The following is a 23,368-nucleotide window of genomic DNA, read 5'->3' on the forward strand; positions in this document are numbered from 1 at the left end:
TTTATTTATTATATACATTTATTTGCAATGTTAATAATTACTTTTGAAAGCTAGCTTGGAAAACGTGAAAGATGGCGTCATTGTAGTTAACGTTAGAAGAACGATCGAAGAGTAACAATTACCTTTTTAAAGTATATATATAAAGTATTTATATTTAAAAGGCATCATGGTTAACCGAAAAGAATTGGAGAAACTTCGCGTAACTGATTTACGTACACGGTTATCATCTTTAGGTCTTACGACTAGTGGTAAGTTTGTAGGCTAGCTAGTTAGTCCTAGACTGAGGCCTAGACTAGCTAGCGCTATATAGGCTAGGCCTACTATATTATAGCCTAGAGGGAGATCCGCCTAGAGAAGGTCTGTATTTTTACAGGTAGGCAAAATGATTTTCATCAGCATAATAATTTTTTTTTCTTTTCAAAGGACGTAAAGCTGAGCTAATTGAGAGATTGTTGAACCGTCTGTCTCAAGATGAAGTGGACAATGCAACAGTTGGTATGTTGAATTCTGTGTCATTTCAAATAATATCTCAAACAAATGTAAATTACTTTAGTTTTAATTTAATAATACTCTAAATAAGCAATGTAATATAATGCCATCATGGTGAAATTCGATATTTCAACATGTATGTGATCAACCGTTGAATAAAAATCAGCATAAATTTCATTTCTGTTATAGGTCAGCCATCTGGCATGCCAGATATTCAGCAACAACAATTAGCTCAACTACAACACCAACAATTGGCTCAACAACAGTTGCTTGAGCAGCAACAGCAGCTGGAGCAACGACGATTAGCAGAGCAGCAGTTACTACTTGAACGGCAACATATAGAACAGGAGCGTGCTGCTGAACAAAATCGCTTAGAACGGATAGAACAACAGCGTATTCATGAACAACAAGAACAAGCACGCTTACTGGAAGAAGCTAGAATTGTTGAACAGCAAAGACAGGAAGAAGCCCGTATTCTAGAACGACAAAGACAGGAACAGCAGCGTCTGATAGAAGAGGCACAGCTTGCAGAACAGCAACGGATTGCAGAACAGCAAAGACAAGCAGCCCAAATTGCAGAGCAAAGAATACTAGAAGAAGCACGTCTGATGGAAGAGGCACGACTTGCAGAGCAAAGAAGACTGGAAGAAGCACGTCTGATGGAAGAGGCACGACTTGCAGAGCGAAGAAGACAGGAAGAAGCACGTCTGATGGAAGAGGCACGACTTGCAGAGCGAAGAAGACAGGAAGAAGCACGTCTGATGGAAGAGGCACAACTTGCCGAGCAAAGAAGACAAGAAGAGGCACGTCTGATTGAAGAGGCACAACTTGCTGAGCAAAGAAGACAAGAACAGGCACGTCTGATTGAAGAGGCACGACTTGCCGAGCAAAGAAGACAAGAAGAGGCACATCTCATGGAAGAGGCACGGCTTGCAGAGCAAAGAAGACAGGAAGAGGCACAACTTGCCGAGCAAAGAAGACAAGAGGAGGCACGTCTGATGGAAGAAGCACAACTTGCAGAGCAAAGAAGGCAAGAAGAGGCACGTCTGATGGAAGAGACGCAACTTGCAGAGCAAAGAAGAATTCAAGAGGCACGACTTGCAGAACAAAGAAGACAAGAAGAGGCACGTCTTGCAGAACAAAGAAGACAGGAAGAGGCACGTCTGATAGAAGAGGCACAAATTGCAGAGCAAAGAAGACAGGAAGAGGCTCGTCTGATGGAAGAGGCACGACTTGCAGAGCAGAGAAGACATGAGGCACAACTAATGGAAGAGGCAAAACTTTCAGAGCAAAAAAGACAGGAGGAAGCTCGTTTGATAGAAGAAGCAAGGATTGCAGATCAGCAAAGAAGAGAACAGGCTCGTTTGATGGAAGAGGCACAACTTTCAGAGCAAAAGAGACAAGAGGAGCAGCGTAACTTAGAAGAAGCACGTATTGCTGAGCAAAAAAGGTATGAACAACAGCAATTAGAAGCTGAAAGAATAGTAGAACAAGAACATCTTGAGAAAGAATCTGCTCTGCAGCAACAAAGAGCTGCAGAACTACGAGAACAAGATCATGCTTCAATAGAAATTCCAGAGCACTACCATCAGACAGGAATGAAAAGTGAAGACTATGATGAAGACATACAAGTTCCTGGAGTGGATACGCATGTTGATGATGACTTCATAGCTAAAGAAAAGGATCGAATTCTAATGCAACAGCAAGAACGTCTTCAACAAATGCAAAAACGTGATGAAGAAGAAAGACTGAAAGCTCGGCAACAGCAACAAATGTTAGCTGATGAGAGGTTAAGAAAAGAGCTAGCAAGAGAAAAAATCAAAGAGGAAGAACTTTACAGAGAACAGCAACGCGCGATTCATTTGCAACAGGAAGAAGAGGAATCAAGAGCAAGGCAACATCATCAGTTAAGGCATCAAAGAGGTAAGTGTTGAAAATAAATACAGTATTTATTTTGTGTTTTTTCTGCTATTCGAAACACCTGAACAGATAACATGAATATACTGTATAATATTTTATCACCAACTTCAGGTAGCATGATGCGAAGCCCACCAAGGAGAGGTCCCTCAGATGATAGACCATTTCTGCATCAACTTCCTGGTCAAAAGCCGCCATCTCTGATGTCAATAGAGATAAGACCTGCAGCACTTAGGCCACCTGGTGTAGATGATGACGATGAAGGAAATGAAGAAGAGGAGGATGTAGTGGAAAAGATCCGTCTGCCACATGCTCTTGAAAAGGTGCTACAGTTTAAGGATGTCAGGGCACAAGAAATTGGTGGTACTGAAGACGATGGTAAATATTTTGATTTACCTATTAATGTTATTATTTCCTTGACAAGATAGGAACTCGTAATAGTCCTTTGATGTTATGTCTAGCTGAGACAAATACCAATAGTAATAGATTTATGATACTATGTAGATTTATGATATTGTCGCAGCCACAGATAAACCCTTTGATCTCCAGAGCTCGGCATCCTGTAAGATTGCCTTGGCTATACATATTTCGTTACATAAAATATTTAACCTACATAATAATTATAATACTGTAATTATTACAGAAATTTACTGACAGACAATAATGAAAGTAGTAGTGAAACTTTGGTCTGGTGCTTGACCTTGATTACAATTCCTTGGTTCAAATACTGTAAGAGTTCCATGTTTTTTTTGACGACCAATACAGCACCACTGCCTAGCCTCATGAGACTTGGTTTAGAAAGCATTGGTTTTCCATCCTGTAATTGGTGGATCGTGCATATCAATTCTGAAATGTATGATGGCATGAACTATGATAATTTTGATATATATATATTTATTATTTTTAATCAGAATTTCAGTTGCCGGTTGAAGAAGAACCTGAAGTGGTACAGCATGAAGAGGAGGAAGAAGAAGAAGAGGAAATAAAGAAAGAAGATATTAATAAAGAGAAAAAACTTGTAAGCTTTTAATACAGTTTTGAAAAGCACTTGGATCTTAGTTTGACAATCATTTTAAATGCACATATCAACAAAAATCAATGTATTTACCTGTGTAACATAACAAATTTATTTACTGTATTGTTTTTTATTTTTTTAGACCAAAAATCAAAGACGAAAGAAGAAAAAGAAGAAGAGGCAAGCTGTTAGAAGACAACAGCAGGATGATGAAATAAAGAAAGACGATGAAAAAGATGAAGCAAATGATGTGGAGATTGAATACGTACCAGAATCCTTGGATATAGCAGATCCGTCTTTCAGATCCTTCAGGAAGGTCTTTGAAGCCTTCCAGGTATGTTTTCTTTTTCTGTTTATTTTAGTTGTCCATTTTTTGATAACCAACAAATGAGAAAATAAGTAATGCTCTGTCTACACTATCAAACTTTATGTGACGAAAAAATGTGATGTGCCCATATATGGACATATCGCTACCGTATTTAAGCATATCACTACCATATTTGGGCACATCACACTTTTTTTGTCAAACTAGTTTGATAGTGTAGACAGAGCTTAAGAAACACCTTGGGGTTAATGCTGAAGTTAATGAGCAGTTATTGGAACCATGGACATTACTTGCTCCGGGTAAATTATGATTGAACTTGCCAAATAAATATTATTATTAAATGTTTCAATTTTGGTTAATTTAGCTTGCTGAGAAGCCGAAACCAGAAGTGAAAGCTGAGGAGAAGGCACCTGTTGTTAAACCTGTTGAAGTTAAGAAAAAAGAAGAGAAGGATGATTCCGATGATAGTAGCGATGAGGAAGAGGTAAGAACTGCAAATTTGAAAAGACTGAATAGATTGCCTGATAAGCAATTCCGATTTACAAATTTGAATTATCAGTGTTTACCTAATGATGATTTTAGTTTCAATTATTACAGCTTGTCTTGTACATTATGTCATACACACTTATACAGGGCACATTTATATAACATTAAGCATCATCAGTAATGCTTTAAATCAATTACTGTAATAACATTGTTTGAAATAAAATTGTATACTGGGGTGGATTGTTATAAGCGGTCTATAAAACGGTAGCACTTAGCCGGCTATAATTTGTGAGGTAGTATAGGGTCTATCTGATAAAGCCTGCTTTAAACGAGTAGTTAAGACCATCAGTTAAGACTGTTTTATAGCAGTCCGCTCCTGATTGTTGTTGTCCAAGTGTTTGTCATTGCATTCTTCTATATGCATGGTTTCTACATTCTAAAAAAGCAGCACTATGTTACTTACCATGCAATCCAATCAAAATAATAAATAAATAACAAATATGTTTTATTTTAAAAAGGAAAAGATGGAGGATGACACTCCGAAAATATCCAAAAAGAAACTGCGTAAATTAAACAGACTGAGTGTTGCTGAATTGAAGCAGTTGGTGTCTAGACCAGATGTTGTGGAAATGCATGATGTCACGGCAAGAGACCCTAAGTTATTAGTACATTTAAAGGTAAGCATGGCGGGTGGTTTGGTTCGTAATCGTAGTAAAACCTGGTTTCTGTTCTCCTAAGCAACATGGTGCTCAGCAATTTAATTCCACCTAGCCCTGGCCCCACTGTCACTCATCAAGGGGCCCCTTGATTGTCAGCATGCGCTGTTTAGGGTTACCCTCTATAAATAAGGTGTAATGAAAGATAAAAATTATTGCCTAGCATAGTTAGACCATTCATTACAAGCATATATGAAAGTGTGTTGCATTTAGGTGGAGTGGTGGATGGTTAAAGAATTACAAGATAACCAACCTATTTCCTATAATTAACTGGACCTAAAAAATCCTTTAAATTATCTCTCAAAAACATTGAAAATGTCAATGGTTTTCAAAAAAACCTAAGGCTTCAGATCCACAATTTGTAGTGAAGTCTATAGCACTTATTATGGTAGGGTTGGTAATCATTATGTTATTGTCTTGTATTTTAGTCAAGTAGAAACACAGTCCCAGTACCAAGGCATTGGTGTTTCAAGAGGAAGTATTTGCAGGGTAAAAGAGGTATTGAAAAACCTCCGTTTGAGTTACCAGAATTCATCAGAAGAACTGGTATTATGGAAATGAGGCAAGCACTCCAAGAGAAGGTAATACCAGAGTAAACATAGCTAGCAATATGAATGACCCTTGCTGTGATAACTTCTGTAACTACCCCAAGTTCTGAGGTATTTGCAGGAACTATTGCAATAACACTTTATTGTGATTTCTTTCTTTATTCATCCAAAAATTAAAAACAAATACATAAATATAACATTATAATATATAAAACAATTAAATAATTGGATAAAAAGGAAGAAGAAAAAAGGCAACTTCATGCCTATCTAGCTCTACTCCCTGTATAATTATAAAATTTCAATTTTATTTAAATCAAACATTATGATAAATTTAATTACTAATAAATAATAGTATAATAATAATAATAGATTATAATATAATTATAATATAATTATACAGACTATTGCTTTGTATTGTGTTTGAATTAAATTTCATGTATTAAGGGCCTTTCACACCTGTTCCGGCACGGTTCCGGTCCGGCGAATCGAACGCCAATGTTTCGTTTTCACGACGCTCCACGCGGCCAAGCACCAATCGATATGCGCATAGTCGCATAAAAACGAAACATTGACGTTCGATTGGATTTGCCGTCGCCGCACCGGAACCGTGCCGGAGCAGGTGTGAAAGGCCCTTTAAGTCTGTGATGGTGATTTATAATTCTATTCAAGTTTGTATTGTAATTTTTTCACTTTACAGGAGGAACAACAGACAATGAAAACAAAAATGCGGCAGAAAGTACGTCCCAAGATGGGAAAGATAGATATTGATTATCAGAAACTTCATGATGCGTTTTTCAGGTAATTTTTCACTATTTAGTTTGGCTATATTTAAAATAAAACCACTTATTTATTCATAGTATTCTAATGCATAGTAAATTTGATTACTTAATTTATTTTTTTTTTATATCTGTATATTTTTATGTATATTTGATTGCAAACTCTTGTACTTTGGATTGGAGATAATCTTATGTCTTATGTCTTAAAAAACTTTTGAATTTCTAAATAATTCTATTTAAAAATAATTTTGAATAATTTATTTTTTAGATGGCAGTCAAAGCCAAAGATGACAATTCATGGCCAACTATACTATGAAGGTAAAGAGTTTGAAACTAAACTAAAGGAGAAAAAACCAGGTGACATCACTGATGACCTTAGAGTGGCTCTTGGAATGCCAGTTGGTTCCGTAAGTTGTTCTTAAAAATTAAAGATAATTACTGCAACAGTCTAAACTGACCGAAAATCAAACCTTCCCCTTCATAAAATGTGTAATTTATTTTTTAATTTATCATTACAGACTGCTCATTCTGTTCCTCCACCATGGCTAATCGCAATGCAGCGATATGGTCCACCTCCATCTTACCCCAACCTCAAGATCCTGGGACTGAATTCTCCCATTCCAGAGGTAAGTTACTTTTTAGATTTATAAGATTCATGCATTCTTATTTGATGAAGAGGTGCTCCTTTGTTTTGATACATCAATATGAAAGCTCCATTAGTAGACCTATGTGCATTAATGTTAAAAGCATTATAATTTAGGTTTAATTATTGATAATAAATAACAGTGTATACTTATTATTTACAGGGATGTTCATTTGGCTATCATGCTGGTGGATGGGGTAAGCCTCCTGTAGATGAAACGGGGAAACCCCTTTATGGGGATGTATTTGGGACCAATGCAAGTGATTTTAAGGTAAACATTAAGTTATTTTTTATTTTAACAGATTCAAATTAAAAGTATCATATGTACATGTAAACATACAATGAAATAGTAATGGCTTTTATTTCAACAATATTTTACGAGGGTTGTCCATCCAGCTGAAGCTGTTCAATAAGGACTCTGAACAACATTATATGAATTGAAATCAAACAATTAATTTGTAGATACCATAAATATAATAGACTCACTGCATCCATGCAATGCATGGTAATGATTTAATCAGCCATTAGGTAAAGAGCATAGACAGGAGATTGTCATACCTGGCATTATTATGTATGGTAAGCAAACAGGAAAAAAATAAAAAGAAAATTCAGACCAACAAATTTGATTGATGTTTTGGTAGATTGAAGAGGATGAAGAACCACCAGAGATGGCACCGTGGGGTGAATTAGAAAGTGAATCGGAAGAAGAAACCGATGATGAAGGATCAGAGGACGAAGAGGAAGATAAACCAGATGAATCCGGTCTTATTACACCAGCTGATGGGTAAGTAACGGGTCTAATCTCTCAGTGCACACATAAAATCTAGTTTGTATCTGTTGGTGGTTAAAGATAGGTTGTATTTGGATGGCTAACTTTAACTAACTAATAATTAATTTGTTAAGAGCACTATTAAAATTAATTTATTTTTATTATAATTTCAATGTCGAGATCAGTGTCTCTCTATTGGATTTAAAAACTATTTTAACATTCATTTTTTTTAAAATTTACCAGAGGACTTATCACACCCAGTGGAGTAACATCTGTGACAGCAGGCCTAGAGACACCAGAGATGATAGAATTGAGGAAAAAGAAGATAGAAGATGCCATGGACCAAGGAGGAGAGACGCCTGCTTTATATACAATTATACCAGAGAAGAGGGCCAACGTAGGCGCTGCCATGATGGGCTCAGCACATGTATATGATATTGGTGCTGCGGTAAGTGGAATTTATTAGTTTTATTACATTTCTTTATTCACATTGAAATGTTTGGTTGTTGTAGTTTAGTTAGGTACATGCAGTGTTAAGATATTGTAAATAGCCAATGACAATTTTTACCTATGAAGACTTATGAAAAAAAAACTATGAAGATTGACTTTGAATTTGATACTAGTTGTACAGACTTACCATTAAATCATTGAGGCATTTACAGTGTATCCTTATTTCCGCTTGTTCGTTTTAAGGGAAATTGTCTTCTTAATAGGAAGGGTGTCCCCTTAATAGGAGGGTGTCCCCTTAATAGGGCATCTTTTATACTCATCAAATTTGTGAACTGTAATGTTCAAAAGACATTTCGATGTATCATTTTATTTTTCTTGTTAGTTTGTTAGTAAACCTCATTATATTTGTGAATCCTTAGGCCAAGAAGCCAAGCCAGGCTGCAGGATCTGAAGTAGTAGCTATTGCTCTTGATCCTAGTGAATTGGATCTGGACACAGCAGCAATGGCTGCCAAGTAAGTACATTACCACAAAGCAATATTCCTGTCCAAGAAAACTATGAGAATGCACTTAATAACATAGTGTAAAACGGACTACAAATAACAAGAGGCAAGCCATGTTTCAACGTTTCCATCTTTATTTGATCATCATCAGGAATTAATAATGGCATGCCTCTTGTTATGTGGAGTCTGTTTTATACTATGTTATTTAGACATAATCAGTGTATTTATTGGTGCTTTTAATAATATTAATAATTTATAATATTTATATCCTAGATTCAGTAAATTTCTACAGTATCATATGCTTGAATTTTACTAAACAAAAACTGCTAAATATGTTAATTTGATTTCTTTTAGGTATGAAGAGCAAGTTCGAGAACAGCAATCACATCTTGAAAAAGAGGACTTTAGTGACATGGTGGCAGAACATGCTGCGAAACAAAAGGTATGCACTCTTAAGCTCTGTCTACACTATCAAACTAGTTTGATGATAAAACAATGTGTGATGTATCCAAATATGGTAGTGATATGCCCAAATATGGTAGTGATATGCCCAAATATGGTAGTGATAAGATGTCATCATGTCCAAATATGGGCATATCAAATTTTTTTTGTCGCATAAAGTTTGTTAGTGTGAACAGATTTTTAATAATATTATTATTCATTGCACATACAAGCAGGCCCTCAATGCACTGAAGTGTAAAACAGGAAATGGCAAAATTGTTTGATAAATAATTATCATATACAGCCTCTCTCAATTTAATTCCACGTTTGTGATGGTGAATGAATGATAAAGAAAAACAATCATAAACCACCCAAGAGTTTATAAAGAAACCTACTATAAATGTATTAGTTAAACTTTTTTTAATGTTTTTTTTTTAAATTTCAGAACAAAAGGAAAAAGCAAACGCAGGATACAAATCGTGCACCCAAGAAGTACAAAGAATTCAAATTTTGAATTACATTCCGTACAACTTTCTTTTACCGAATTGTTTACTTTTAAAGGCCTTGTTTGCAGAGATGTATAGAGATATACTTAACATTCTAGAACAGTGTACTATTATGTGCTGCCATAAGGCAGTGTGATAATGAAAACAAATTGAACAATGAAAACAATCAATGTATGGTAATACAGTACATTGAACCAATTTTTACTTTTTTCCAATATTGTATTGAATCTAAAAAAATTGTAATGAAAAAGGTAGTATTTGCATACATTTTCACTATGTATGTAACAGTTGACTTGTATGTTTTAAAATGTATTTACAGTTGGTTGTATTAAAACAAGCAGACATCCTTGAGCTGGGTGATAATGTATGTTTTGCACTGTGATATACAATGTTATGCTGTACTACACATTTGATAAGGCTAATGATGAGGATAGGACATAATTGTAAATGAGTATGCCATCTAATGTGTGAGATTAAATTCATTTTTTTTACAATGGTAATCTTATCTTATAGTATGTTTTTAACTAACTCATTAAAGGACAACTTTACCAAAAACCACATATTATTAGAGATGCACAAAAGCAAACTGTGAAGAGTTCTATATTTTGTATGTTAAAGATGTATTGTCCCCTGAAAAAATAATTCTTAATAACATTTTTGTTTAAAATGCCATTTTAATGTAACATAATAGTTATCCACTTTGACCAAAAATTGGATCGAAAAAAAAAAGGAAATTACCTGAAAAAACTGTAATTTAAAGCAAAAAATAGTCAAATTGGCTCCCAGCCAATGGATTTTTGGTTGAATTTAACCATTTATTTGGTCATTTTATAAGTGAAAACATTCTTCTTTTTATTTTTTTTCTACGGAAGTGATTAACTTGATTAAAACTACAAAATAACATATTCATAGTCCGATTGAATGAATCTTCATTTTTTATGTTTTTGGGGGACAATAAATCTTTAACAATTAACAGTGAACACTTATGAGGTAGATTTTGCTAAGCACCTGTGATGTCACATCAACTTGCGGTGACTGCGGCGATATCGTAAATCTTAAATTGTTCTGAAATCGTAATGCACATCCCTAATGCGTTGTTAACATATGGTTCTCGGTAAAGTTGTCCTTTAGATTTTCTCACAAAACTATAAACACATGGATTTGCTTTTAAAAATATATTTCAAAATATTGCACACATAATTTACAATATTCAATATTAATCAAGGTGTCAATACATTTCTCAATATCGATAATCTATGCCTATTATCTCATGGGCTAATAGACTTTAAACACTGCCTAGTTTAATGTGTACCTGGACATCTACACCTGCATTTTGGGCGTCAAAGTGTGTGTTAAGTGAAAGAGGTATTAAATGCAGTGTCATGTATTTTGGTACTGATATACTTGCATTTACATAATTGTTTGGTGCAGTCACCATTTTATTTCATCCATTAATGCAACAACCTCCACGGAGGGGGAAAATAGTTCAATGTTATTAGAGATGGTATCCTATGACCTTAAGGTCTGTCTGCACTATCAAACTAGTTTGACAAAAAAGGTGTCATGTGCCCAAATATTCTCGCATATGGATAGTGGTATGACATCATGTCCATATATGCATGGGCACGTCGCATTTTTTTGTGACATGAAGTTTGATGGTGTAGACAGAGCTTAATCTTGTGGCAGAGCACTGATCTCGGTATTCTCAATTCAGTAGTATGGAGCAAAATGGAAACAATTTTTTCAGTCTGAATCAAGGAATCTCAACTGGACACAAGAGCTCTCCCATGATTACATCACCTAGGTGTAGTGGATCTTCCTTGTTTCTTTACTTCTTGTTTCCATTCTGGTAACTGCTTCTCAACCATTTTCCAATATGATGCCTAAAAACATGTCAAAAAAGAGCAAAACAAAACTTGTTTATTGTAAATTTATTCATCATTTTCTATGCAGTATTTATTATCATGAACAACTTCTGCTCCATTATAATTATCAATTGTTGCTATCCATCAAGGCTGTAGCAAGAGGTTAAAAACATACGAGGCAAAGATGCTTTAAATATATAAAATATGAGCTGTGCTTGGGGATTGGGGATGGGTGGTGTCTGCCTCATGCTGGCCACGGACCTCTCCATCCACTGGACAATGAAACACCCTTATACTCCAAGTTAATTGTTGCCATTTAATCTAGACAAGCATGAGAGGATTTTTCTATTCCTGCCGATAGATACACTTGAATTTTCATTCACAAATATACAGAATAAATAAAGAAGAATCACCTGTAAATCTGTAAAGGTCCTAGATGAATTTGTTCCTTGTTTCAGGATATCCTCAGCTTTTGAAAGTTTCTGATGGTACAAAAAGTGTAAGAGAAAAAACAAAATGTAATCAAAAGACCACAAAAAGGATTGCTGGAGGAGAGCCCAGTTGGATCAAAGATTTAATGTGAGCATGGAGGTAAAAACCTCCATGATGTGAGTGTCACAAGAAGAGTGCCCAATCTTTTGCAATAATTGTATTGTCAAAGATCTTTGGGTCACATCTTTTTAGTTCAGACAATGTTCAGTTATAACAAAAGGTTAAAAACATACGAGGCAAAGATGCTTTAAATATATAAAATATGAGCTGGGATTGGGGATGGGTGGTGAAAATTGCGCCTTGTCTGCCTCATGCTGAAAATGTGAGAGAAGTATGAATGCATTTGGAAGAGATGACCCGACCATTATTATATATTTCACCTTCAAGAGATGACCATATATATTTGACCTTTAAGAGATGACCATAGCTAACCTGAAGTAGGATCTGATTTCTTTTTTTTGCTCTTGTCCAACTCAGTGCTAAGTTACTGTTTTTTGCTTCATTTGCACCAAGCTGCCACTCTGAGTTTCTCAGAAGTGCCTCTCTTCTAGTTAGTCTAAACAAAGGAACAAATCAACATCAATTATTATTATTATTATTTTTTACAAAGAGTTTTGAATGTACAGATATTTATTTTGTTTTACTTACATATCCTCGTGCGACTTATTTAATTCCATTTCTCTTTCCAACCATGAATCAACCGGTTCCATAATACGAAATCTTCAATATCTAGAGTAGACTAACAAAAAACAAAATTAAATAGATATACATACAGTCAGTTTGAATCATTTTGTAGGTATTTTAAATTTCCAGAAATCTCCATTTAAACTAAATTTGGTACAGTAATAGTAGAGTAGTACAGTACAGTCAACAATACAAATACGATACATTTAAAAAGCGGTCTACCGCCCTCTATCTTTTAAAAGCAGCTAGGCCTATAGCCTAGCCTAGCAAGTAGTTGTTAAGCCACTCTACCCTGCCGGCCTAGCTCTAGTTTAGTTACCATGTCCACTAGTTAAGTGATTGGTTACAGATTATTTTACTTTATTGCTAAAAGTATTTCCCTGTAAATTATTTACCCCGTAAAATTATCTTTCGTGCTGTAAATTTTCAAAATAAGATAGGACGACAACACTATACTACTACAAACAAATCGACAAACAAAAAAATACGATACATTAAGAAAACCGTCTACCGCCCTCTAGTTTTAAAACAAGTTTAGAGATGTTTTAGATCTGTCAATAATCCAACAAATTAAGTATCCTCAACCCAGAAGGAAAGGGAGGAGAAGAATCAGAGAGAACAGCCAGCCAAGCAGATAATTTTCACTCAATCGTTGGAAATACGCGGGTAGCAACAGTGATTTCTGATTAGCCAATCAATGTAAAGAAAATAAGATCATCTAATTTTCATATAGTCTCATCCAATCAAAGTGACTGTAAACTCCCTCTTCAGCTAAGTTAACGTCAAACTAACTTATTTTTGTCCTTTTCCACGTCCACCAGCAGCGAAGGGGAGACGCAACATTTGGAGCCAATAGTAGGTAGGTGCTTTTTTTCCTAATTTAGGTGCTAAAATATAGGGGTTTTAAACAAATCTAAGGCACTATGTTCAACATAAATTAAAACACTTGATTTGAAGTTTCAAATGGTTCGAGTTGGAATTAGGAGTACACCTTTTTAGTCTAGGCCTAAACACATTCTTTCTTTTTTTTTCGAATTCCACACTGACATGAGAACTTTGACGGCTGACGATCTTTCACCTGTCTTGTGTGCTGCTGTGCTGTGCTTGTGTTTTGAACGGGTTAATAAGAATTCCAATGTTACTTCATTCACTAAAATACAAATTTATTTTAAATGTATTTTGACTTGGTATTATTGTTGTTGGTGCCAAAATATGTTATTATTATAATGCATAATTTTTTTTCAGGTCTGACTTCAAATTTAAACCTTATGCAGTATTCACTGTTGTTACAATACACAATTTCAATTGGTCTTGTTTGTCTGCCTACTTGGGTCTCTTTGTTGCTGTATTTCTTCTACAACACACAATAAGGATATATGGATACCAACATGAGTATAACATCCATGTATAAAACATTCATGTTTATAGTTTGTGGAACATTTTTTGCTAAGTTAGCCAGCCCTGCATGTGTGTGCATGTTCCGGCCTTGATGACATTAATGCATGAACATTTTGCAATTTTACAACATTCTTTTCAATGTGTTCCAGAGTGTGGACAAGGCATCCAAAACATAGTAAGACCTAACCAATAAAACCAATCAAACTAACATATAAATAATGCAAATTATCATATTTATTTATCTATATGTTAGTTTGTGGTTATTGCCTTGCAGGTATACTAACACATTTTAGAGTAGAGTTTATTATTCACAGGTTGATGATGATCAGGTCCTGGATTGAAGACCCCCCCCCCCCCCCCTAAATCCATTCACATGCAAATACAATATAATATATCATATACAATCTATATGATATAAAATATGTATTGCTTGTATGCTGTTGTATCATGCATTAGGTTTTGAATGTTTATAATTTATGCAAAAATAATGATTATTAATTGGACCTACTTAATTATTTTATAATTCTCATATTATATGTCACATACCTGGTATATATTGTTACGGCTCATTTTTAGTTTAGCGCCCTCTATAATTAAAGGTTGTCTAATAATGTCCGCTCACAAAGATAATGTGTTCTATGCGTAGGTCTATCTAGAAGAGACACAAACGTAAGTTTTAATCATCTAATGAATAATATTGTGATAATAATAAGAAATTATGATTAATGCAGTAGTTGATTGAAGTTATATTATAGTTAAATTGGACTCCGAACGCCGTCTAAATGGTGCGTGGAGTGTAGGCCTATCTGTGGCCAAGATTGAAAGCATGTTCATGCTTGTTTTATAATGTTGTAACGTTCGCAATTCTCCCGCGGTTGTCATGGGATGAAATCCAGTGTGATACGGACGGTGCTCGTTCCGCTTGATTGAGCACGGCTCTATTCAAGAGCTATTTACACGGAAGTGTTATTGTTATGTTTGGAGCTCCGTAAGAGTTATTTAAACGTAAATGCTTGTTATAATACAAACATGTTATTATCTTTTGTTTCTAGTTGAAACCATCATCATAATCATCATTATCATCATCAGTAAAGTCAGTCTTTATTCAATAGCTGATCATCATCAGCGTCATTATCGTGATCTTCATCACATCGGCAAGTTGCCATGGCCATCGCCATTGAGAGTTGAATAAAGTGTTTAAATTGATGCGTTACAAGTTGTCTGAGATTGTTTATTTGATTGTTCAAGTGAAAACCTACGCCCAACAGTAGAGGCTGTTACAGTTTCAAGTTTATATTCTAAAGTACGATGGCGTTATCAGATGAACGAGAACGCAAGTCCACTATCAAGGGACAAGAATATGCAACCGAAATGAAGTATAAAGCTCTTGGTATAGCCTGGAAGAACCTACAGAGGAGTTCGGAGGAGCTGAGAAACTATATGAATGAGAATCCGCCAGTGACGGAAGCAAGATTACGATACACAAAGTGGATGACTTCTTATGAAGCATTCATCCTGGCTAATGACCAATATTGCAACACACTTAATGAAGATGCCCTGCAAGATCATGACAATGATTGGTTTTGTGAAAAAACTGTTTATGCAGAAAATAGAAAGTCGGAAGCAGAAAAGTGGTTCTTGAGTAAGGAAGTAGTACAGCCTGTGGCAAGGAAGGCAAAGACATCCAAGTCTCGTAGTAGTATGGGATCTGTGGCTAGAAGACAGGAAGAATTGAAGCGGTTAGAAGAATTGAAGAAGCAGAGTCGGATTCTGAAAGAAAAACAGGAAAGTGAGAAGAAAGTCAAACTGTTGGAAATCGAACTAGAGCAAGAGAAAGAGAGAAATGCTCTAGATAAGGAAATGGCAAGGTCAGAGGCCAGACAAGAGATGCTAGAAGAACTGGAAGCTGAAGAAATTTCTCTTAGTCAAGATTTGGAGGAAGAAGAAGCAAGCAGTTTGAGTGGGCCATCGTCAGGCGATGACCAGTCCTCCGTGAAGCAAACTGCAAGGATACCTTCAGTTGCAGTGTCACCCAAGGTTAACAAGGTCAAGCAACCCGCTGCTAAAAAACCAGAGAAAAGATTTAACGACGCCATAGTAGAAATGAGGAAGCCCAAATTAGAAATAAAGAAGTTTAATGGAAATTGTATGGACTTTAACAAATTCATGCGACAATTCAAAACACGAATAGAAAGTGGCTGCACCAACGATGACAGAATGGCATATTTAGAACAATTCACTACAGGAGAGGCTCAACAAATTGTTATTGGATACTCCTACTTGGAAGCAGAAGTTGGTTATCCAGCTGCAATGAAAGAGTTGAAAAGACGTTACGGGGATCCAGAGGTGATCGCAAACTCATATGTAAAAAGGCTGCTATCTTGGGCACCCATCAAGGCAAATGATCCAAAGGCCCTAGATGAGTTTTCGGTGTTCCTTATGGAATGTAAGGCTGCTACACTCTGCGTTGGGAGTCTAGGTGTGTTAGAGTTCTCTGAAAACATAAGGATGACCATGGAGAAGCTTCCGCAATACTTGCATGATCGTTGGAGAAATGTGGTGGAGGTTCACCGAAATCAACAAAGGCCCATACGCTTCAGTGACATTGTAGACTTTACACAGAAAGAAGCCAAAAAGCTTAATGATCCGGTTTATGGCAAAACCCCGGTATCTCGTGAGACCACAGAGCTACAAAAGAACAAACGCTCGAATACCACATTTAGCGTTCAGTCATCCGACACAGCCAAACCCAAGATGTCGTGTCATTATTGTCAAGAGCAACACTGGCTGTCGCGTTGCCCTGGTTTTAAGGCTAAGTCTGTGGATGGCAGAAGGAAATTCGTACGAGAAAAGAAGCTTTGTTGGAATTGTTTTAATAAGGGACACTTTGCATCGTCTTGTCCGAAACCAAGTTTTTGTAAGATGTGTGCAGAAAAGCATTCGTCCTTCTTACATCCAGTCTCTCCTCCAAAGGGTGAGCATACCACAACACAGCCTGCTGAAAATCAAAAGGCAGCACCTCCTGAGACGCAAGCACATTCGTTACCAGCCACGTCCACGTCATTGGCAGTTGCAGGCAGCTACCAAAGAATTGGCTTGTCAGTTGTACCAGTCCAGGTTAAGGCTGAGGGAGGAAAATCTATAATTTCAACTTATGCTTTTCTAGACAATGGCTCGAATATTACATTTTGTACAGAAGCACTTGCGCAGAAGTTAGGTGTCAAGGGCAAAGGCGTTGACCTTAACCTTATGACAATGGATGGTCAATCTGTCACTAAATCGACAACAATATCTCTATCAGTGGCAAATCTAGATGGATCAAGTCAAGTAAAAATTCCAAGAGTATATACCAGACAATCCATACCAGTGTCAACAAACACTATTGCAAGTCAGGCAGAAGTTGATAGGTGGCCTCACCTGCAAGGAATATATATTCCGTCTATCACTGCAGAAATAGAGTTATTAATTGGTCAAGATGTACCGGAGGTACACCAACCTTATGAAGTGCGAGCCATGCAAAATGGCGGTCCATATGCCACTCGAACTCTGTTTGGCTGGGTGGTAAATGGCCCTTTGAGTTCTTGGCAAGAAAACAAGATATGCGGCTTCGTTGGGAATCTAGACGAGCAGTTCAGAAAATTCTGCAGCATCGAGTTCAATGACCTCGAATCAGATCAGGTGACAATGTCACAGAGTGACATACAGGCATTAACAAGTATGGAGGAATCTGTGACATACAAGGATGGACATTACCATGTTGCTATGCCTTGGAAGGCTTCCCCATCAACATTACCAAACAATCGTGTATTGGCCGAACGCCGACTCAAAACGTTGCAGGCTCGCCTTGAAAGGAGTAATGACACCCACAGCAAGTACACAGAATTTATGGAAACGTTAGTGGACAAGGGATATTCCAGGAAGGTTTCGGAGGTCATCGATGGATCAATTCCAAAATGGTATCTTCCGCACCACCCAGTTTTACACCCGCAGAAACCGGGAAAGCTAAGGGTTGTGTTCGACTGCTCTGCCAAGTTTCACGGAGTATGCCTAAATGACAAGTTAAACCAGGGACCAGACCTTACCAATTCATTAGTTGGAGTTTTAATGAGATTCCGTAGCTCTCCAGTTGCCTTTTGTGCCGATATTGAGAAAATGTTTTACCAGGTCAAGGTAAAGGAACAGGACTCAGACTTTCTCCGCTACTTGTGGTGGGAAATGGGAGATCTGAAGAAGGCACCACAGGAATACCAGATGCTAGTGCACCTGTTTGGTGGCCGATCATCTCCGAGTTGCGCCAACTTTGCGTTGAAGAAAACGATAAAGGACCATGGAAAGGACTACGATCCAATAATCACGCAGATAGCAGATAGGCATTTTTATGTTGACGATCTTCTATATGCGACAGACGACGAACAGTGTGCTATTGATATAGCCATTCAAGTAAAACAGTTGCTGGCAAGAGAAGGCTTTAACCTCACGAAATGGGTTTCAAACTCGAGAAAACTAGTGAGCACGCTGAGAGATAAGGGAGATTCAAACTCAGTTTCTTTATGTGGTGGAAACCAGCAACGTGCCTTGGGTGTTCGCTGGTTTGTCAGTGAAGATAGCTTGGGATATACCATATCTCCAACAACAAAGCCTGCGACTCGAAGGGGTATACTGTCAGTTGTTTCGTCTGTATTTGACCCGTTATGGCTGGTATCACCGTTTATCCTCAAGGCAAAGTTATTAATGCAGGAGCTCTGTCGACTTGGTTATGATTGGGATTCAACAATCTCAATTGAATATGAGACTAGATGGCAACAGTGGCTTTTTGATCTGAAGAAGTTGGAGACTATTCGAATTCGACGATGCTACAAATCTGCAGAGTTTGGGACCGTAGTGCGTCGTGAACTGCATAGCTTTGGAGATGCATCATCCACAAGTTACGGAGCAGCATCATATCTCTACCAGAAGGATGAATCTGGAAACGTAAACCGCACCCTTGTTGCAGCAAAGTCCAGATTGGCTCCTCTTAAAGCTCAAACAATTCCCAGACTGGAGTTGCAGGCTGCACTGTTAGCAGCACGCTTGGACACAATGATAAGAGAAGAGCTTAAGGAAATTAAAATTGACCAGTCCGTGTGTTGGACCGACAGCACGTGTGTGCTCAGATATCTGAGCAACGATGAAACCAGGTTCAAAACATACGTGGGAAATCGAGTTTCGGCAATCCTTAGTAGGACAAACAAGGACCAATGGAGGTTTGTGAATTCAGCTGAAAATCCGGCCGACCTAGCTTCCCGTGGGATGACGGCAGAGGAAATGATGACGAGTGAAATGTGGTATTGCGGTCCAAAATTCCTCACACAAAATGATTCCAAGTGGCCAGAGATGCCAGACGATCTCGCCCTCAGAATGAATGACCCCGAAGTGAAGGGCGTAACAGCGTTAGTTGTGGCCGAAATCAACACCACTCTGGATGAAATAACTTCACAGTTTTCAAGTTGGAAGACACTGTCAAGAGTTACTGGCTGGGTGCTACGATTCACGAATAACTTAAAGAATGTTAAACACAAGAAAACGACAGTACAGAAGAGGACAAGCAATCAAGTTGTGGAACCTCTCTCAGTGGATGAACTGAAGGAAGCAGAACTGGTACTCATCAGACGTGCCCAGAAGCGTTCGTATCCTGAGGAATTCAGAAGCTTAGAGACAGGCAAGACAATAAAGTCAACTAGTCCACTAATTAGGTTGGACCCGAAATTAGAAAATGGTGTATTGAAGGTTGGAGGTCGACTGAGTATGGCCGATGTTAGTGGAGATCTGAAACATCAGATTATACTACCAAGGTCCAGTGATCTGACTATACTCATCTTAAGACACTACCACAGCTGTACTGGGCACTCGGGCGTCAATCATGTCCTATCTGAGCTGAGGCAAATCTACTGGCCAGTAGGAGGACGAACAATGATCAAAGGGATCAGTAGGAAATGCGTTCAATGCAGAAGAAGAAATGCTCCAACAGCACATCAAAAAATGGCTGATCTGCCAGCCGAGAGAGTTACACCAGCGCACCCGCCTTTTACCTTTGTGGGGATTGATTGCTTTGGACCATTTAAGGTTAAAAATGCTAGATCAGTGCTGAAAAGATATGGAGTGATTTTTACCTGCTTATCAATCAGAGCAGTGCATCTGGAGGTCGCGTCATCATTGGACACAAACTCATTCTTAAATGCTTATCGACGTTTCGTTGCTAGGAGAGGCGTACCAAAGCATATCCGGTCTGACAATGGAGGAAATTTTATTATGGGGCAAAAGGAGCTTCGATCGGCCATTAATGATTGGAATCAAGGACAGATACACCAATACCTCTCGCAGAATCACGTGGAATGGAAATTCAATCCTCCGGCAGCTTCCCATCAAGGTGGGGTTTGGGAAAGATGCATTCGCACAGTACGCAAGGTGCTCAGCTCGCTGATGGAAGAACAAACAATCAACGATGAAACATTGCAGATGCTGTTCTGTGAAGTCGAAACGATAGTGAATGGGAGACCAATAACAAAGGTGTCAGATGATCCAAAAGACAATGAGGCATTAACACCGAATCATCTTTTACTATTGCGAGCAGGTCCCAGCCTTCCACCAGGACGATTTGTTGCAGACGATTGCTACGTGAGAAGGCGCTGGCGCCAAACTCAGTATCTCGCAGATGTTTTCTGGCGTCGCTGGCTCCGGGAATATTTGCCTGCACTTCAAGAGCGACAGAAATGGTGTAAAAAACAGCAGAATGTTGCGATTGGCGACATTGTTTTGGTTCATGACCCATCGGGTCCACGATGCTCGTGGCCGCTTGCTCAAGTGATAGAGGTGCTCCAGAATGATTCAGATGGAATGGTGCGTTCTGTGAGATTGAAAACGTCGGTTGGAACTCTAGTAAGACCAATCACTAAGATCATACTTCTAGAAGTCAACGGAAATGATTAGACATGCACATTGTGCGATGTTTGCCAGTGATATATTTGGATTTGGCTTATGTGAACTTTATAAGAGACTTATTACCTTTATTGTTTGTCGTTACCCGTAACATATGTATATATAGTAAAGGCTCGATTTAATCGCCTTTAAGGGGCCGGGATGTTACGGCTCATTTTTAGTTTAGCGCCCTCTATAATTAAAGGTTGTCTAATATGTCCGCTCACAAAGATAATGTGTTCTATGCGTAGGTCTATCTAGAAGAGACACAAACGTAAGTTTTAATCATCTAATGAATAATATTGTGATAATAATAAGAAATTATGATTAATGCAGTAGTTGATTGAAGTTATATTATAGTTAAATTGGACTCCGAACGCCGTCTAAATGGTGCGTGGAGTGTAGGCCTATCTGTGGCCAAGATTGAAAGCATGTTCATGCTTGTTTTATAATGTTGTAACGTTCGCAATTCTCCCGCGGTTGTCATGGGATGAAATCCAGTGTGATGCGGACGGTGCTCGTTCCGCTTGATTGAGCACGGCTCTATTCAAGAGCTATTTACACGGAAGTGTTATTGTTATGTTTGGAGCTCCGTAAGAGTTATTTAAACGTAAATGCTTGTTATAATACAAACATGTTATTATCTTTTGTTTCTAGTTGAAACCATCATCATCATCATCATTATCATCATCAGTAAAGTCAGTCTTTATTCAATAGCTGATCATCATCAGCGTCATTATCGTGATCTTCATCACATCGGCAAGTTGCCATGGCCATCGCCATTGAGAGTTGAATAAAGTGTTTAAATTGATGCGTTACAAGTTGTCTGAGATTGTTTATTTGATTGTTCAAGTGAAAACCTACGCCCAACAGTAGAGGCTGTTACATATATATATAGCATATATTGTATATAATAATATACATGTGTTTTATATATATAACAAAATTCCTCTTCCTATCTCCTATACTTGCACTGTATTTATTTCAGTTACTAACACATGTACTGTACATGAAGAATCAAGACAAGTTTTATTATATATATATATATATACATTATAATATTGTTAATTTAATTGTTTAATTTATATAGTCATAATTTTGAATTCATAAAATGAAAAAGTAAAGCAAAAAGCATTATATCTGAGAATCTGAGTTTTCTAGAGACACCCAGTATTGTAAAATAACAGTAACTGAATAATTGTAAGTCAGTTATTAATATAAAAATTGTTATTAATGTGGTATTTAATATAAGATATTTCACTAACACTTAGATAATGCATGATACAACCCCAGTTGTGCATTCCCCTATTTCCTTGCACACTGGTATTGTTGCCCCCTTCCCCATTTTTTTATAAAGGAAATGGAAACACAAAGGTAGGTTACTAACGCAGCAAGACATCGCTTCGAGCATCCAAGCATCAAAACAAGTAAGATTTATATTTGCTAGGCTGTAGAATGATTCATTCCTTTTTTTGTGTGTGTTTTGTCAGCTGTATCCCTGTTTCTTGCCATGATGCATATAATGGCACCTTTTTGTTCTTTTTTTAGATATCCTTTATTTTTTTGTTTATATTCTCAGGTATGCTTTCTATTTAGATGATGATTTTTGAATAAAATTTAAATGAAATAAAAATTGTCTTGCTTGTTTCATATTATTATATTATTATTTTTTATAAATCAAAGAAATAAAAGAACATTTAAAAATTTAAAATGTTGTCTTTGCGTCCATTTATTTAATTAATAAGAATTGGTGATTCAGTGAAAAATAAAATTTTTAAAAAAAGAACTGTCTTTGTCTTTTTTTCATTATTGTTTTCTATAAATCACAGAAATAAAATGTTTTTAAGATTTAATATGTTGTCTTTGCATCCATTTATTTATTTAATAAGAATTGATGATTCAGTGAAAAATAAAAAAAATAAATAAACTGTCTTCGTCTTTTTTTCATTATTGTTTTCTATAAATCACAGAGATAGAATATGTTTACAAATAAAAAGTTGTCTTTGCGTCTATTTATTTAATTAATAAGAATTGGTGATTCAATGAAAAATAAAATTTTAAAAAAGAACTGTCTTCGTCTTTTTTTCATTATTGTTTTCTATAAATCACAGAAATAAAATGTTTTTGAGATTTAATATGTTGTCTTTGCGTCCATTTATTTATTTAATAAGAATTGGTGATTCAGTGAAAAATAAAATAAAAAAAAAAAGAACTGTCTTTGTCTTTTTTTCATTATTGTTTTCTATAAATCACAGAAATAAAATGTTTTTAAGATTTAATATGTTGTCTTTGCGTCCATTTATTTATTTAATAAGAATTGGTGATTCAGTGAAAAAAAAAGAAAAAAAAAAGAACTGTCTTTGTCTTTTTTTTTCATTATTGTTTTCTGTAA

The 23,368-nt window shown here is 36.7% G+C and overlaps 3 protein-coding genes across 3 annotated transcripts; 2 read left to right on the forward strand and 1 right to left on the reverse strand.

The window, feature by feature from the left end:
- The first annotated feature begins 73 nt into the window (after positions 1–73).
- Positions 74–10,088, forward strand: LOC140059895 (uncharacterized). The gene is made up of 18 exons (XM_072105873.1): positions 74–248; positions 424–495; positions 679–2,412; positions 2,521–2,784; positions 3,318–3,424; positions 3,564–3,755; positions 4,111–4,230; positions 4,751–4,909; positions 5,377–5,529; positions 6,194–6,294; positions 6,541–6,679; positions 6,791–6,898; positions 7,079–7,186; positions 7,557–7,699; positions 7,928–8,132; positions 8,554–8,648; positions 8,991–9,078; positions 9,523–10,088. The coding sequence occupies exons 1-18, from the start codon at positions 167–169 to the stop codon at positions 9,589–9,591; spliced, it is 3,939 nt and encodes a 1,312-aa protein (XP_071961974.1). The 5' UTR covers positions 74–166; the 3' UTR covers positions 9,592–10,088.
- Positions 10,089–10,812: 724 nt separating this feature from the next.
- Positions 10,813–13,452, reverse strand: LOC140059968 (uncharacterized). Its single transcript, XM_072105979.1, has 5 exons — positions 13,020–13,452; positions 12,589–12,679; positions 12,373–12,496; positions 11,862–11,930; positions 10,813–11,466 (listed from the first exon to the last, which is right to left on the reverse strand). Exons 2-5 carry the CDS (start codon positions 12,648–12,650, stop codon positions 11,380–11,382), a joined length of 342 nt encoding a protein of 113 aa, XP_071962080.1. The 5' UTR covers positions 12,651–12,679; positions 13,020–13,452; the 3' UTR covers positions 10,813–11,379.
- Positions 13,453–14,984: 1,532 nt separating this feature from the next.
- LOC140059894 (uncharacterized) lies at positions 14,985–21,857 on the forward strand. Its single transcript, XM_072105871.1, has 2 exons — positions 14,985–21,250; positions 21,634–21,857. Exon 1 carries the CDS (start codon positions 15,331–15,333, stop codon positions 20,986–20,988), a length of 5,658 nt encoding a protein of 1,885 aa, XP_071961972.1. The 5' UTR covers positions 14,985–15,330; the 3' UTR covers positions 20,989–21,250; positions 21,634–21,857.
- Positions 21,858–23,368: the final 1,511 nt, after the last annotated feature.

This window comes from Antedon mediterranea, chromosome 10, assembly GCF_964355755.1.
Source record: "Antedon mediterranea chromosome 10, ecAntMedi1.1, whole genome shotgun sequence".
Taxonomy (NCBI): domain Eukaryota; kingdom Metazoa; phylum Echinodermata; class Crinoidea; order Comatulida; family Antedonidae; genus Antedon; species Antedon mediterranea.